At 53.9% G+C, this 17454-nt stretch overlaps 1 protein-coding gene across 3 annotated transcripts in view; it reads left to right on the top strand.

Annotated features, from left to right (window-relative positions):
* si:dkey-100n23.5 (cyclic AMP receptor-like protein A) overlaps positions 1–17454 on the top strand; it is a 65730-nt gene that overhangs the window by 10530 nt on the left and 37746 nt on the right. For 2 of the 3 annotated variants that reach the window (XM_056425590.1, XM_056425605.1), the window contains 5 exons: positions 309–396; positions 3910–3999; positions 4539–4577; positions 9919–9997; positions 13186–13233. In XM_056425590.1, the coding sequence (XP_056281565.1) occupies positions 309–396; positions 3910–3999; positions 4539–4577; positions 9919–9997; positions 13186–13233 (344 nt within the window). The remainder of the gene's footprint in view (positions 1–308; positions 397–3909; positions 4000–4538; positions 4578–9918; positions 9998–13185; positions 13234–17454) is intronic. The other variant, XM_056425598.1, reaches the window with a different exon arrangement.

Here is a 17454-nt window from a genome sequence, read left to right as displayed (position 1 = left end):
GCCCCCCACCCCTGCTTATCTCCCTCCGCTTTTCCACAGTTCATCATTATCTCTCTCCGAGCTCCCCCCTCTCATCCATCACCCTAAGCCACAGGTTTCCCTCATATTATTGCGGAATGGGCCGTCATTTATCAAAAAGGGGAACACAAGCGCACACACACACGCACGCGCGCGCACACACTCGTATGCACGCACGCGCGCACGTGTCTGCACGCACAGCTGCATGCTGGGTGGTGGTGTGGGGGGTGTTGGGGAAGGGGGAGGGCCGCGCTGTAATTTGACCTTGTTGTTTTTCTGTGTCCCTGCAGACTGGAGTGCCCTGGCCTGGGTTTGCCTCATCACAGTGAACCTGTACCTCAACCTGGTGCGTGAGGTCAGCACCAACCGATACGAGACGTGAGTGGGCCACTTCATGCCGCGGCCATTAATTATTCCCCCTCATCGATCGGTTGAATTCCCGCTCATCCTCGCCGCCGCGTTTCCTCGTTATTTTTTGTTGATTTTTTAAATTCGACCGTGTTTTCAAATCTGGGACCACAAGCGGACCCCGCGTGGAGCCCGATAGCGATGGGCTTCCAGATTACGTGTTTAATTGATTATCAATACGGTCGCCGATTGGTTTTTCCGACGAGCCGCGTAATCGTTTAATCGACACACTGTTTCACGTCTTCCGTCCCTCGCGCGCACAAAACGGCTCGCCGCTCGCCCTCGACGCCCACCGCCGAGCGTCCCCTCCGACACATTCGCGTTTGTCTTTTGTTGAGATTGTTCCCCTCCGTGCGTGTGTGTGTGCGTGTGTGTGTGTGTGTGCGCGTGTGTGTGTGTGTGTGTGTGTGTGCGCGTGTGTGTGTGTGTGTGCGTGCGCGCACATATGGATGTGCCTGTCGCATGTGTTTGGTCTGCCAGAGGATGTGTCTCCCCGCGGACAGCCCCCCCCCCCTCCTCCTCCTCCTCCTCCTCCTCCCCTTTCTGTTCCAGCCGACGCTCTAATTGAAAAGGGAGTGAGTGTCAGCCGTTAAGTGTGTGCGTGCGCGCCAATCTTCACGCTCTGCGGCTCTACGTTCCTGTCGCTCAAACTCCCATGAGCGCTCTCGGCGGCAGCAGCAGCAGCAGCAGCGTGTGTGTGTGTGTGTGTGTGTGTGGCGGGACACATACACACATATATTTTTCCTACGTGGAGCTCTGTGAAACACAAAAAAATAAATGTGAAAAATTGTATGAGCTCCGCGTGTGCGCTAGAAAAAAAAGAAGAAAAAAACCAAGTTTTGCGAGTCGATTGTTCCGTGTCCCTGAGATGCGCGAAAAGGTCTGCACCCCCCTTCCTCCCATCCATGTGTGAGGGGGGGAGGGGGAAAGAGGTGCAACCCTCCCTTCCCAGCCCCCCACCCCCCACCCCCACCCATGTGTGAGGAGGGGGGGGGGGAAGAGGTGCAACCCTCCCTTCCAAGCCCCCCACCCCCCACCCCCACCCATGTGTGAGGAGGGGAGAGCAACCCTCCCTTCCCAGCCCCCCTCCCCCCATCCCCACCCATGTGTGAGGGGGGGAGGGGGAAAGAGGTGCAACCCTCCCTTCCCAGCCCCCCACCCCCACCCATGTGTGAGGGGGGGAGGGGGAAAGAGGTGCAACCCTCCCTTCCCAGCCCCCCTCCCCCCATCCCCCACCCATGGGAGTTTCCCTGCATTGATTAGCAATAAGCCAGACGATATAATAGTGTTATAACTCAGAGGGAGACGGCTTTATGGGGCGCAGGGAAAGGGGGGCATGCTCGGTGGGGTGAGGGGGGGGGGCAAAATCAGCTCGCTCCAGAGCCTTGTCAGCTGCACACCGTCTCATGGGCCCAGAGGGACCAGGCGGGCGGAGGACGCGTCTGTGTTTCTGCGTCGGGACGATCACGCAGGGGAAGACGAGAAAGGAAAAAGAAAAAAAAGCAGCTCTGCGCCTCATGGGTTCCGGAGCGGCGCGAGGCCGTCGGGTATCGACTGCGCGTCGATAAGCCGCCTGCGTTTCGGCAGGCGGGTACGGGGCTCTGCATGCACAATTAGGCTGCCCCTCATCCCCTTCACCCAACCTCACACGCACACGCGTGCAGACGGCACACGCGTGCAGACGGCACAGCGTGACGGTTTATGAATGAACAAATGGCCAGAGGAGACGGGAGAACGGAGGCGGGATGATCTAAGAGTGATTGAAGTGGATGCAAGGGAGAGGACGGGAAGTGTGCCTGTGCGTGGGCGCGCGTGCGCGTGTTAATGTGCGTTTGAAGGGCGGATTCTGGCAAACGGGGGGAGGGAGAGAGGGAGGGAGGGAGGAGGGGGGGTGGGTGACGCTGAGAAGGAAGTGGTGTGAGGCGGTGAGAAATGAGATTGAGCCCCGAGAGAGATTTCTATATGAGCTTGCGTGTGCGTGTCTGTGCCCGTGTTCGTGTGTGTGTGTGTCTGTGCGCACGTTAGTGTGTGTGTGTGTGTGCGTGCAGGTGTGTGAAATACGGAGCGCTGGGCGGCCCTGCTGTGCCTCATTAAGCCCATGTTGCGCGCAGCCCCGGACCTCGTCATCTCCCTCTCAAAAGCGCTGCGAGTGTGCGGCGCTGCAGGCAGCACGTCTCTGTGTGTGTGTGTGTGTGTGTGTGTGTGCGGTGTGTGTCTGTGTGTGTGTGTGTGTGTGCGGGTGTGTGTGCGGGGTCTGCGAGCTCTCGACATTGATTTCCTGACAACCCCCCCCCCCCCCACCCCCTCCCTGCACCAATCGTCACGCCACGGACTGGCAGCACTGATTTCAGCATTTATGTCTCTCCTCCCACCACCCCTCTCTCTCTCTCCCTCTCTCTCTCTCTCTCTCTCTCTCTCTCTCTCCCTCTCTCTCTCTCTCTCTCTCTCTCTCTCTCTCTCTCTCTCTCTCTCTCTCTCTCTCTCTCTCTCCCTCTCTCTCTCTTTCTCTCTTTGTCCTGTTTTTCTCTCTCTCTCTCTCCCTTGCGCTCTCGTGCTCCTTTACTCGCTCAGTTGCTCTTTTTTTTCTTCTCTCGCTTCAACCATTTCCCTTTTCTCCCCGTTTTTTCCTTGTTCTCCCTCTACCGCACACTTCTCTCTCTCTCTCACTCTCTCTCTCTGTATCTCTCCTGTGTCTCTTTCCCACCCACTATTCTGCTCTTTTTAAAACCACCAGCTGCCTCACGTTCTCCACCACCTCCCACACACTCGGCTGTCCATCAGACGAGGGCAGAGAGGGGAGACACAGCGTGCCCCGGTGAAGTCAGCGTGAGAACGTGTGTGTGTGTGTGCGTGTGTGTGTGTGTGTGTGCGCGCCGCCCCGAGCCCGAGCGGGATTGAGTGCGTGTCAGCCGTGTCGCCAACCGCTCGATTGACCACACTTGGAACAAGTCGGGGCAGGACTTCCACTCTATTGACCGGGCGACGCTGTGCGCTCTATAAAGTATCGACACCAGCACCCAAGACACCGGAGCGCACACCTCATCCGTCTGACACACACACACACACACACGCACACACGGAGCCAAGTTCAGGGATTGAGATTTCTTAGAAGGCCGTCACTGATCCTCTCTTCTTTTTTCTCTCACTGAAAGCTCGCGTGAGCCTCTCCGTCTCTCGGCCCTTTCGTTTAGAGCCGTGTGAAGTCCTCAAAGTGAGAATCTGCATCCTGTTGGTGGTTTTGATGCAGACGTGTCCCCTGTAAATTATCAGTGAGGCTGAATATGGGGGAGGGGGGGCACAACAAACGACCCCCATGTGAGCGCCAACAAAGGGACGAACTGAAGAAGAAGAAGAAGAAGAAGAATCATCATCATCATCATCATCAAAATCAATGTAGTCCTGTGTGGGGATGTTTTCCTTCTCCGGGTAAAGCTCCCCTGGTCTCGGTGCGTATGATGACATAACACGTCTGTCTTTCCTCAGGTTGTACCATGTGATGGCGTGGGGGGTTCCTCTGGTCATGGCCTCCTTGCCCCTGCTGAAGGGTTACTACGGCCCCGCGGGAGCCTGGTGGTGAGTACGGCCCGACCGTCTGGCTACAGCAGAGTTTTTTTCTTCTTCTTCTTTTCTTCAGCGAGCCAAGAGCGGATTTTCTGTTAAATGTCTTTTTCCTTTCAACGAGGGGCCGCGGCGCTGGCCCCGCTCCAGCTGCAGACAGGCTCCCTCCCCGCATACGATTCTATGTGATCAAAATTGGCAATTATCAGCACATCTTTGAAGAGTAAAACTCCGCCTCAGACTCTCCGGTCCTCGGCGGTGAATAGGAACGGCGTCGTTTGTTTGGAGGGTGGTTAAAGGAGTGAGGAGAGAGTGGGGGGCAGGGGGAGGGGAGGCCGAGGAGAGGAGGCGGCAGAATGAGAATTGGGACAGAGCCCTTAATCTCCAGGCTCGGCTCTCTCTTTCCACTCTCGGCTTATTAATAGCTACAGCTGCACAGCCCCCCCCCCCCACACCCCACCCCTCCGCAGTCACACAAGTCTCTCTTCCGCTCACGCGCTCCCTTTCCTTTGTAACCCCCTCATCTCTCTCTCTCTCTCTCTCTCTTCCCCCAGCTGGATCACAGACGATCACGTAGCCTGGAGATTTGGGATGTAAGTAGACCCTTTCAGCGCCGGCATCAAAGCGTCCCCCCACTGTGGTGATTGGAGGAGGGGAGGGGGGGGCGAGGTGAAGGGTTGCATGTCAGGGGAGCCTTCGGGGTTTTTTCCCCTCTTGGTGTAAGGCCAAGACGTGTGCGTGTGCGCGCGCACATGTGGATGTGCCTGTCTCTGCCTTGTCAGATTTAGGGGGAGTTGCTACGCTGTGTATTTAAGTGTTTAGGAGGGCTATGAAGGATTATGCCTGTCGACTGCTTTCTGCAACTGGCCCTAAGTCTGCCAGGGCTCTACCAATCCCCCGGCACAGACGCTTAGCCACGCACACACACACACACACACGCACAAACGCACACAACAACACTTTGCCACGAGCCAAGGTAATCGCGTTGCTGCTCGCAGCATCAGCAGGGAATCAATCTTTCTATACAAATAAGCACACACACACACACTCACACACACACACATGCAGAACAACACATAGCTATCAGCCTGCGCTAAACGAGCCCGTGTCTCTTCTATCAGTGCTCCTCTGCTCCCCGGCTCTTTCTAGTTTTCCACGCTGTCGTGGCCCAGGGGGACGAGTCGCTCAGAGGATCAGGGAATCTTCATTAGCTCTAATTACATCAAACCAGACGAGAGATTAGAGGCCACGGCGGCACCCGTCGAGGAAGGGGAGAAGAAATAATGGAAAAAAACACGAGCGCCGCCGACAGCTTTGCCGGGGGGGGGGGGGGTTAGCGTTAAAGGTGAGAAGTGGAGGAAGGCGGGAGGGGAGACATACGGGGGTGCAGTTAGAGAGACGGGGAATTACTCAGCAGGGGAAGGAAAGAGGGGCGGCATCGAGAGAGAGAGAGAGAGAGAGCGAGCAAAATAGATTGCCCTCGTCTCTGCCCACTCCCCCGCAGTGTGTCTTCATCAGAGTTCAGCGAAGCGGCGCAGACAGGACAGAGCGGGGGGGTGGGGGGGGGGGTGGCGGAGGACGGCGAGGAAGGAGACCGAAAAGCCGAGGACAGCGTTTTGTGACGGAGGTGCAGATTTTCAGGGCGGTTGAGTCAGCAATTGGAAGCACTGGAGCCGAGCTGAGTCACCGCTCTTAGAGGTCCCCGTCGGCGCCGTGCGTTGCTCGGTCCGCGGCGGTCGGGGGGGGGGGGACGGAGGGAATGACAAATGGAAGCTTATAATTAGCGGGGCGGCTCGGGGACGGCGCGCCGGTCAAGCGCGTTGGCGTCGGGTCGCAATATCTCAACGGTGATCGGAGGAGACCTCGGTCCCCGGAGGAGGAACCATAATGACCTCTGGTGACCCCGCGACCTTCAGCGAGCTCGACATCTCTGGTTTCTCAGCGACGTGCCGTTGGCAGCTCCTGGACGGATTGCGGTGACATTCAATACGGACATTCCCGGTGTCAAGAGGAGACGTCGTGATGACTCGGTATACAACCGGTTTCTTCTCCAGGTGCCGCCGCAACTTTAAAGTCTTTACATCCACAGAATGGACTCCGGAGAAGTCTGCGGCGACGTCCAAGAAGAACAATGGCCGAGCTCAGAGGAGAGACGGAGTAGATCGCGCTCCCCTCGGGATGAACTCTAATAACCTTCAAGCAGCGCCGGGTTGTGATCACCGGATCAGTCGCAACTCACCAAACATCGTACACATTATGACCAGACGAGCATCCTTACATTGGCGTTGTCATGGTGAGCGACTTGGAGGAAGCCTTTAGCTCAAAGCCTCTCAGAGCTGCTACGCCCACACGGCTGGCTTCACGTAGAACACGTGTTTCTACGTTCACACGACTCGCAGTTTAACCCCCAGGAAACCTGAAGGGTTTCAAATGGCTGCTGACGCTGGTTTGAGAACTCCAGGTTGACTCGTCGTGGACGGGAGGAAACGCCGACCTTTGAGAATGAGGGCGTAGACGCTACTCGATCGGCTCTGAGCAGCCTGACGAGTCCTTCCCTGATTGGTCAAAACAAACAACAACAACAACAACAAGTTGATGACCAATCGACTGGAGGTCGATTCACCAGCGAGCGGCATCAGGCCGACGGAGCGGAGCGATGAGGTCCCAGATGGACACACACCTGATGGACACACACCTGATGGACACACACCTGATGGACACACACCTGATGGACACACACCTGATGGACACACACTTGATGGACACACACACCTGACGGACACACACCTGTCCTGTCGTCTAATTAACGCAGCGCTACGACGTGTTGACCGACCTCTTGACCCGTGACCTGGTGCAGTGGAGGCGGAGCCTGCAGCCTCGTCACTGTGAGATATCTGTTTGTATCGGAGGATCACAGAGAAAGATCTTTAAGCATCAAGCACGACCTTTTATTATTAAAAAGTATTTTCTGAAACCAAGCAACCGATCTACTTCCTGTTTACAGCCGGCCGCGTGCCGGTGTACGTGAATAGTCACGACATGTTCGTTCAGAGGGCGTTGGTGAGGGCGAGGGCGTCTCTGTGGTTTCAAAACCCCGTTCTTAAAGGGACACGCATCCGCGTGGATGAGTCTCGTTCCCGTCTCCGCGGTGACGGCGGTGCGCGTGGCGTGCGCGCCCGGCCCCCGGCGTGTGCGTCTCCGGGGTTGCCCTGCGCCGGTCTGAGTGGTCGGACAGGTAGATCTGGATCCGTCACTCAGCGGGAGGATCTTTGTCAAAGCTGAGCGCTAAACCCGCCCAGCACTTCAATGAAGACGTCTTTCACCCCGGCCTCGCTCCTCACTTCAGAGTGGAGGGGGAGGGGGGGAGATCGAATCTCGGCGCGTCCTCGGCGGTCTTGCCTCTCTTCCTCTCTCACTGTCGCGCTGTGCTGCGGTGGTTCTGTCCGTCTCTCCCTGTCTCAGGAGGATGACCTCATCCCTCTCTCCGCCCCTCCATCACCTGAGGCCTGCTTCTTAGTTCTGCCCTTCCTGGTCCTCCTGACCCTCAACCTGCCGTCACCCAGCCACCTCTCCTGTCCTCTCCCCCCCCCCGCCCACTCCCCACATCTTCTCTCTCTCTATTCTCTATTCTCTCTTGCTTCTGCTCTCTCCCTCACATCCCGCTCTCTTTCTTCTCTTTCTCTATTCTCTCCCTCCTCCCATCTCCCTTCCACTCTCTCTTTCACTCTTTTTATTCTCTCACTTCTGCTCTCTCTCTCTATTCTCTCCCTCACATCCAGCTCTCTCTCTTCTCTTTCTATATTCTCTCCCTCCTTCCATCTCCCTCCCGCTCTCTCTCTCTATTTTTCTCACTTGCTCTCTTCTCTCTCCGTCTATTCTTTCCATCACTCTCTCTCTTTCTCTTCTCTCTCTCTCTAATCTCTCCCTCACGTCCCGCTCTCTCTCTCTTCTCTTTCTATATTCTCTCCCTCCCTCCCTCCATCTCTCTCCCGCTCTCTCTATTCTCTCGCTTCTGCTTTCTCTTCTCTCCCTCCCTCCCGCTCTCTCTCTCTCTTTTTCTCTCTTTCTATTATCTCTCTTCTCTCTCCCTCACGCTCTCTCTCTCTCTTCTCTTTATATTCTCTCCCTTCTGCTCTCTCTCTCTATTCTCTCCCTCACGCTCTCTCTCTTCGTCTATTCTCTCCCTCACGCTCTCTCTTCTCTCTCCGTCTATTCTCTCCCTCACGCTCTCTCTCTTCTCTCTCCATCTATTCTCTCTCTCTCTCTCTCTCGGGTAGTGCTCAGCTGTAGAGCACAGCGGACTCTAATGGCAGATCATTATCATGCTAATTAGAGCACTTTGTAGCTGCCGCCCGTCATTCTCCGCTCCTCGCAGCCCCCCCCCCCCCACGCTATCGTTAAAAAGGCCACCCCCTCCTTTTCCCTCTCCGCCAACCTGCCCCCCTCCCCCCCCGCACCTCGTCTCTCCATCATTAACGGGACACGCGCTGGCGTAATTGGACGCTGTTTATGCCGGAGCGCGGGTTATTAAATCACACCGAGGTGACGCTCGTGCGAGTATCTCCCTCCTTCCCCTCCCCCCCCCCCCCCCCCACCCCCACCCCCCGAAAGCGCTTTCATCATTGTCCTATGCCATTATTGAACCTGCGTGTACGCGCACACACACACAAGCGCACGCGCACACGTTCAAAGAGGGTGTTCTTTGCATATTGATGCTCCCTGCAAGGCGTGAAGGAACATGGATGTGTAAAGCGCCCCCCCCCCTCCCCCTCCCCTTCCTTCCCGCCGTGAAACAAGCGGCCACCAGGCTACCATCTCGGATTCCCCTGCCAATAGGAAGTTGAATTCGATAATGCTCAGTGAGTTTCTTTTTTTTAAAAATCCAACCCTGCTCATACTTGCAGTTTTTTAGCGCACGTGTCAAGGACGTCCAAGGCACGCCGTTATTCCCAGTCCATGTCTCTTAGACTGGGGTGTGGGGGGGGGGGGGGGGGGAGCCGGGCGCCGTACAGAGCGGCCTCGACCGCGAGAGGCTGAGGGCGAGCGAGGGCCGCGGTGGCCAGGAGCCCGTCGATCAAAGCGAGACAAAGGGCCGTTTCATGATTAGAGGGAGAGGCTGAAACTCCTCCGAGCTTACATCACCTCCCGAGAGGTTGCGTAACGCGAGGCTGCCATTCCAGCATATCCATCAACCCCCCCCCCCACCCCTCCCTCCCTCCTCCCTCCTGTTCGCCTCTCTCTCTCTTTCTCTTATCCGCTCAGAAACACCTGACATGTTGTTCTCTCTCTCCCCCGCGCGCCTCCCCTTGATTGTCAACACACCTTCACCCCAGAGGAGCGCCGTGCGTTTCCGGGTCGCAGTGACTTTGCTTTATCTTTCGTTGTTTCGTTGGCCGTCCAGAGGTCCAGAGGCGCTGACTCAGGCCTGCTCTCCGGCTCTGTTGCTGTGCGTCCTCCGCGCATCAGCTGCTCGGAACAATTCTGACCTGCACACACACACACACACACACACACACACACATATATACCGTTATTCAACGTGTCCGTTTTATGGAGGACGTGGGTGAACGTTTCATGTTTAGAGGCCGAGTCACGACGAAATAAAGGGAAAAAAGCCACCAAATCCACGACAACAATGGCCGTCTCAGATTGCGGAGGGAATCTTATGAGATGAGTTTCTCTCTAATCGCTTTAGACGGCCTCACTATCTCAACAATGGACACCTCGTATGGTGTTACGTCCTATATGAACGACGCTCGACGCGTCTATTCAAAATTCATTAAATCCATTTTCTTTTTGCCCCAAAACGCTTTCTAAACCAAACAAAACGGTATCAAACTGCTCCTCTGTAGTTTTCTTGACGACCTGCTCATGTGTGTGTGTGTGTGTGTGTGTGTGTGTGTGTGTGAGTGTGCTTTTTTCTTCTTCTTGCAGATGGTACGTGCCTCTGTTCAGCCTCATCTTCTTGATGATCTGCTGCAATGCCAGGATCATCTGCGTGGCCAACGCGAGGGTGAGTGCTCGACACGCGTGAAAACCACCACACACACACACACACACACACACACACCTGCAAGTTTATCTGAGTCCAAGTGCGGTGTGACCTTTTCCAAAAGTGACATGAGTGAAAGCCGAAGTCTCACAGAAAGATAAGAGCGCCGACGAACACCTCGTTGGTGTCGTGTCGCGGTGAGGAGAATGTTTTGTTTTCAATCATTTATTTTATTACATTTAGTTACACAACCAGCGGTGCTCCTGGTTGAACTTGTCGGTTTTGTTTTCGCTAACCAGGTCGCACGTTTAAATCGTCAAGTTTTTAACGAACTTACAGATCTCAATTGACCCGGTGAGGACAGTCTGATGCCCTGGCAGCCGGAACACAACTAGAACGATAACATCCACGTTTAAATCAGATTAATATTAATCACTTCTTTAACGGTGCTGATTATTAAAAAATGTTGTTTGTGGAATCTTCTATTTCTGTTGTCATGCTAATGAGAGGAGCTACATGTGCTATACGTCATGTGATTCACCATTTACCTGATCCACATTTCCAAATGTGAGGATTTCGCTCTGTGTGTGTGTGTGTGTGTGTGTGTGTGTGTGTGTGTGTGTGTGTGTGTGTGTGTGTGTGTGTGTGTGTGTGTGTGTGTGTGTGTGTGTGTGTGTGTGTGTGTGTGTGTGTGTGTGTGTGTGTGTGTGTGTGTGAATGCATTGCATTGGGTGACATAGAGGCTATCTGAAGATGTGGCCTCTCAGTTCTTGTATTTGTTCACAATTTTTGCAACAACTCCGCCAGCTGTGATGGACGTGGACTCGTTTAGTAATCATTCGGCTCACGCCGCCCGTCTGCGTGCAGGAGGCGCCGCGTGCGTATTTGCTGTTGGGGAGAACGTCCATCGGTCCCTCCTCCCAGCTCCTCGGCGCAGTCCGTTTGTGTAGGTAATCGGTCGCCTAATTGGTTTACCACTTGGTCGATCTCCTCTCCGTGTTGGCTCGGAGCTCTCCGTGTGATTTATTTATTTATTAAAAATCTCCATTGTGAGGGTGCAGCAGAACGCCCTGCGGCGGCATTCCACACAGTTCACATAGCTCACATTCCCCCGACCTGACGACACGCCGCGCCCGGCTGTGCTGCCGGCGGGGAAAAGAAAAAAGGTGGCAGCGGTGGCGACGGCGGACGACAACATGTTTGCCACGATTCCAACGCTATTCATCCAATACGAAACCGGAACGAGAGGAGGGGGGGGGGATTAACTCACGGTGAATAGTCGCCGCTCTTTGTTTTTCGGGGCGGGACGGTGAGACAGAATCAAAAGATAGACACACGACTTCGGAGAGACAGACGGGCAGGCGGCTGAGAGGGAGGGAAAGAGAAGAGACCACTCTTCTCTTCTCTTCTCTTCTCTTCATCACCGATGCAACGGAGGGAATTAATTTGAACGTGGCTGCTTCTGCAACCTGCATCTCATAACTCATTCAGCTCACAGGATTCTCACCGTCTCTCCCTCCACCTCCTGTCTCTCTCTCTCTCTCTCTCTCTCTCGCTCTCTCTTTGTGCCTTTTCTTCCTTTCCCTCTCTTTTCCCTCTCCACCTTCATCTGTCTCTCTCTCCGTGTCCCTGTCTCTATTCCCCCGTCATTTCCTCTCCCCCCCCCCCCTCACACACACACACACACTCTCTGCCGTTTTGCTTTCTCCTATCATATTTATGAAAATCTCGAGCCTTATCTCTTTTCGGCTGCAGGCTGTCTCACTTGAAAGCATTTCAAAAGCTTTGAAAGCGCGGGGTAGGTTGCGACGCATCGGGGGGGGGGGGGGGGACACGAGGAGGCTGAGCGAAGAAGAGGTGGGATGTTCAGCCGGACGCAGATGTTCCTTCGCGTTGGGGGTTGTGGGAGGAGGGAGGTACGGGGGAGGGGAGGCGGGGAGGGGGACTACTCCGGAGCTCATTAGTTTACCACGACCCAAGTTACAACAGGATTATTTTGAAAGAAGAAGAAAACAGGGACCCACTCCGAGCGGCTGAGCGAGCGCTCGCCAACCAGAGGGATTTGAAAGCTAATGAGTCATTATCAGGCCGGACAGGAGAGGTCCGGGGAGCGCCGCTGTGCGTGTTTGTTTTTTATATGGAATGCGATTTGTACACTCCCCCCCCCCCCCACACACACACACACTCCCCCTCCCTCTTAAGCTTTCGGCAAACCGTCCCAGTCGCTCGACTCTCGGGGGAAGGAGACCTGGCCGGAGCCTCGGGGTCGACCACTGGAACAAGTTCAGCCTGATCACCAAATGGCAAATGTCTTCTTTAACATTTTCTTCCGCTGCACAAAAACGCACCGCACGGTCACACACCGATTTTTACAATGATGATCACGTCAGCGCGGAGAAACCATGGCAACATCCAGTTAATAAATGGCAGAACAGAGGAGCCGTTAGTGCACGCCTTTCACGCCGCCGCTTTGTGCCGCGTGTGTGAACGCTCACACTGGGCCTCCAGAGGTTTGTCTGTGATGTCTTGGGTAACATAAACCTTCTGGTTTCCTACACTCCCCCCACCAGCCCCCCACCAGCCCCCAGCCACTATCCCACCATTACAGATCCCAGTCGTGTGTGTGTGTGTGTGTGTGGAGCGCACGTGAGTGTGTGCGTGTTCCCCTGCGTGCGTCTGTTGACATTTTCCCTGCATTCCCCCGAGAGAGGAGACGGAGGAAGAGCAGAAAGTATTCCCACGTTCTCTCTGGAGATCTCAGATCTGCCATGTTTGCTCCACTTTTTTCCTTTTTCTTTAATACTTAAAAAAAAAAAAAAAAGTCTTGCCTTCCTCAACACACCCTTTGCCTTTTTCTTCTTAATCTCCTTCTTCTTCTTCCTCCTCGTGTCACATTGTGTGCGCCGAAGCTGATCACTTGGCTGTTTTGCGTGCGGCGCCGGGAGCTCGTCTGAAGCGCTCCCCTCTGCCTCCGAGCTTTGCACCGTGCTGCGAATTAGGCGGAGAAGGTGGAGGCACGTTCGAGTCGGTGCGATGGCCAATTTGTGATATTTGTTCCAGCTTGTCAAGCCTCCGAGCGTCAGGCAATCTCTCGGAAAAACAACTGATTTAAATGATCAGACCTCTACTCTGCGGTCTTTTTTCTTTTCTTGTCCCCCAAAGTAACTGCCCTGACCTTTTCTTTCCATTTCTGTGTCTTTTCTGCACAGATGCAGTCATGGTTGGGAACCTTCAACCCAGAGAGAGAGAGACGAAAGGTAATGGCCTGTCCGGCCATCACATTTTTCCACGCACACAAACACACACACACACGCCACATGCCACACGCCCACGTGCACACACGGAGCGTGAGGATTAGAGTGTGTGCAGGATTAGCTTTTGTGTTCCCGCTGGGTAGGTGTCAAACAGCGGGGAGCAATTTGACCTTGTGACACCTCCGCGTTTCACCGTGTGTGTGTGTGTGCGTGTGTCTGTGCGTGCACCCGTGCATGTCTATTTAAATGTGGGTGTGTGCGCGTATGCGTGTGTGTCACATTTTGGGAGCTGCGGTGCCTCTCTCCGTTCTGCTCCTGACCTTACTGAAAGGGAACGCTACCTGTGAGAAATATTAATATCCAGAGAAGTCAGATGGCGGAGAAAAAACCCAGGACATGGTCATGAGGAAATGGAAATGAAGGAGAGATCACGTGCACTTTTTACTCGGACGAGCGAAGCCAATGCGGCAGTGTCCTAAAACATGCATTACCTCTACTGACCAGCAGGGGGCGCCTCCTCTTGTTGCCAAAGAAGACAAATGTATAGAAGTCTGTATAAATGACTCTACTTCTCTGTTGATGTATTCCCTCAGTAAACATTGTTAAATGAGTTCATGTCTCAGTCTCTAGTTTCAAGTCTTCTTCTATACAGCATGATGTCATCATTTGGTACATTATGGTCATTTAGAGTCACAGACCAAAGAGCAGGGGACGCTTTAGGGGCGGGGCTACAGGGTGATTGACAGGTCGCTGCCGCTACCGGAAGCCATTACTCTACTTCACTTCAAACATGGTCACCTTGACGGCCGCAATCCAGGACGGTGATGGCGAAATCAACCAAGCGGTGGCCTCGTAACGGCGGTCCACAAACCGACGGGCGACATCCACTTCCTGTCGTGCCACGCTCGATAAAGAACCCGTTCATTAGACACGAGAGGCTTCCCGTCTCTCCCGGAAAGCGTTCACGTGCGGCCACCAGTTGTCCACGTGAAAGCCGGCCGAGTGGATTGTCCGTTTATTAATCCATTAATCCGAGGTCGTCCAGATGTGTGTGGGGGAGTGTGTGTGTGTGGGGGGGGGGGGTAGGTTCCAACGCCGCCTGACCATCAAAGAAGGAGCTGTTCTAACAAGGTATACTGGCGGCGCGTCGGTCATTCGAGGCGTGGTGAGCACTCAGCCGGTCCAAACAGTTGTAAGTCTTCTCTGGAGGAAACTTGCCGAAGTCTGGAAAAAAAATTACCCCGGTGTGTTGTCATCAGCAGTAACTCAACCGGGCTCAGACAGCCGGGCGGCGGCCCAGGTTTTCCTCCTCTTTTCCCTTTGCTTTCGCTCAGGAGAGGAACTACCGTGTGTGTGTGTGGGGACACACACAGACACGCACACTCTACGTTTGATATATTGTCCGGATCGCTCTTTCTTCGTACAAACAAAATGCTGTGAAAAAGCAAGTAGACGGGTGTCACTGGCAAAAATGGCATAAACCAACCTCCACGACGCCGAGAAGGAATATCGTATTTTAGTCAACATAAAATAAAAAAAATTTGGCAAACAGAAGAGTGCCGAAGAAACGCTGCACGTACGTACGGCTCTGGTCGCGGCAACAACCTGTCAATCACAGTAAGCACCGCCCTAAATGATGCTCCTCTTTATGGTCCGTTTGACTCTGAATGAGCATCATGTACTAAATGATGACATCACGCTGTACTGAAGAAGACATGAAGATAGAAATTGAGACATAAAGTCATGTTGAATAAATCAAGAGCGAAGTCGTCATTTTATACTCGACTTCTATACGATTTGACTTATTTTTTTACGACCGCAGGAGTCGCCCCTGGTGGCCAGTAGAGAGAATGCCGGTGCAGAGGCTCCTCCCAACACACGCCGTCCTGTTACGCGACTATGCCCTGGCCTGAACATTGAGATTAGACAGGACATTACCGCCCAGCACTAATTCCCACCTCTCCTCTTTTCCATTTAAAACATTCCTCTTTTTTAAAATGTGTTTTCGTGTGAGCCCCATATAACTTCATGGGAGCGCAGCACTAAATGGCCGGACGGCCCACTGATAGTAAATCATTGATTTCCTGTAAAGCGTATCGGTATCGGGAGAGGTACCATCACCCAGGCCGGCTTTCTGCAGACGCTGCTTCTTATTCAAGTGTCCTCCGGCAAGACGCCTCCTCCTGCCGCACGCCGCGCATAACTATGGCGCGGGTCATCTTTATATATTTATATATATATATATATATATACAGGGAAAGTCGAAAGCAGCAGTATACCTGCTCTGTTGTTACAACTCCACCCTGTGTGTGTGTGTGTGTGTGTGTGTGTGTGTGTGTGTGTGTGTGTGTGTGTGTGTGTGTGTGTGTGTGTGTGTGTGTGTGTGTGTGTGTGTGTGTGTGTGTGTGTGTGTGTGTGTGTGTGTGTGTGTGTGTGTGTGTGTGTGTGTGTGTGTGTGTGTGTGTGTGTGTGTGAGAGAGAACAGGTTAGGGTTAAGGTTATGTAGATGCTGCCCCTAAGTGGCAGATGTAATTACTGCACAGTGAACTGGCGTAACCCTCACTAGGGACTTGTGTGTGTGGAAATACACACACACACTGTTCATATGGGCTAATTGCTACGTGTAGCACAGAGTGTAAATAAGTCAGCAGTGTTTTTTATCACACTCTCCGTTGCCTCGTTTCTCTCTTTCCCCATCGCTCCCCTCGTTTTCATCTGCTTTTCGCTCTGCCTTTTTACTTTGCTCTCCCTCTCTCTCTTTTCCCCGTTCTCTTTCGTTTTCTCTCCCTGTCTCTTTCTCCCGCTCTCTCTCTCTCTCTCTCTCTCTCTCTTGTACTCATACCCAACATGAATAAAGCAGCAAGCCAGGTTCATGGACATGAATATTTATGAGAGTTTATGCACGCGCTGCGATGCTTTAAAACAACAACAACAGCCTCCCCGATTGTGCTTGCCAAGCCAGCGAGCTGTGTGTGTGTGTGTCTGTGTGCATGTGTGCATGCGTGTGTCTGTGTGTGTGCGTGTGTGTGTGTGTGTCTGTGTCTGTGTGCGTGTGTGTGTGTGTGTCTGTGTGCATGTGTGCGTGTGTGTGTGTGTGCATGCGTGTGTCTGTGCATGTGCGTGCGTGTGCGTGCGTGTGTGTGTGGCAGCAGCAGGTGTAAACTAGAGAAAGCGATTCCTGCTGGGTGTCTGAAGACCGCCGGCTCTGGTTATTTCCATTCAATTCGCCACATCTCCCTCCTTCTGCGCCTCACATGTTCTCCGTTACCGTCACACACACACACACACTCTCACACACACTCTCACACACACTCACACACACACACACGCAATTACACACACACACACGCTTCTTTTGTTTTGCATTCACGCATGTAGTTTCCTGCGTTCGCCATTCTTGATCTTTTCTCTCTCTCTCTCTCTGACTCAGCCTGCCACCATCCCCCTCCCTCGCTATCCGAGTGTGTGTGTGTGTGTGTGTCTCGTGCTGGAGCGATGACGTACGTAACTAGTGTTGGCAGTTATCAGGGCCGTCAGTCACATGGTTTCGACACATCTCCGTGTGTCCTGAGCAATTTGTTTGTGGTCACGCTTGAGTACGCACTCACACACACACACACTCACACTCACACACTGCACAAACACCACAGGTTGGCGGAAGGGGTTGGCGGAAGGGGTCAGGGGTGGTATTTAGAAGAGGGTGTTTAAAGCAGGCCTCACACACACACACTTAGACACACACACACACCTTTAAACACATTTGCACACGCAGCAGCTCGGTCCCGTCGGGTAGCAACAAAGCTGGCTGAACAAACAGCGAGCTGCGTGTTCGTTATCTTCTCAGGGTGTTTGTTTACTGATCCACACGAGCCTCGAGTCACAATGCGACACGTCGACTCGCGTGTCCGAGCTCCCGTCCTCGTGTCTCGGCGAGCGGCAGGCCGACCTCCGCCTGTCCTTATTGGCGTGCCACATTTTTGTTTTTGTTCCCCCCACCCACACCCTCCACCATGTCATCCTGACGACACGAGCAAGCGACAAGGACAGTTGCGTCTCTCGGGGGCTCTGAAGCGCCACGCGTGGCTCTGACAGAACACGTCTCCGGCTGCCAGATAGTGTGGCGCCGCCAGATAGTGTGACGCTCCGAGCCGGTGTCTCAACAGGATGCGCTCGGGCTTCATCCATCCCTGGAAATTGGTGCTTCTGGATTATTTTTAATTTTTT

Source organism: Pseudoliparis swirei, chromosome 2, assembly GCF_029220125.1.
Source record: "Pseudoliparis swirei isolate HS2019 ecotype Mariana Trench chromosome 2, NWPU_hadal_v1, whole genome shotgun sequence".
NCBI lineage: Eukaryota > Metazoa > Chordata > Actinopteri > Perciformes > Liparidae > Pseudoliparis > Pseudoliparis swirei.
Note: the sequence above shows the minus strand (reverse complement) of the source record. Positions and strands in the feature narration are given on the sequence as shown.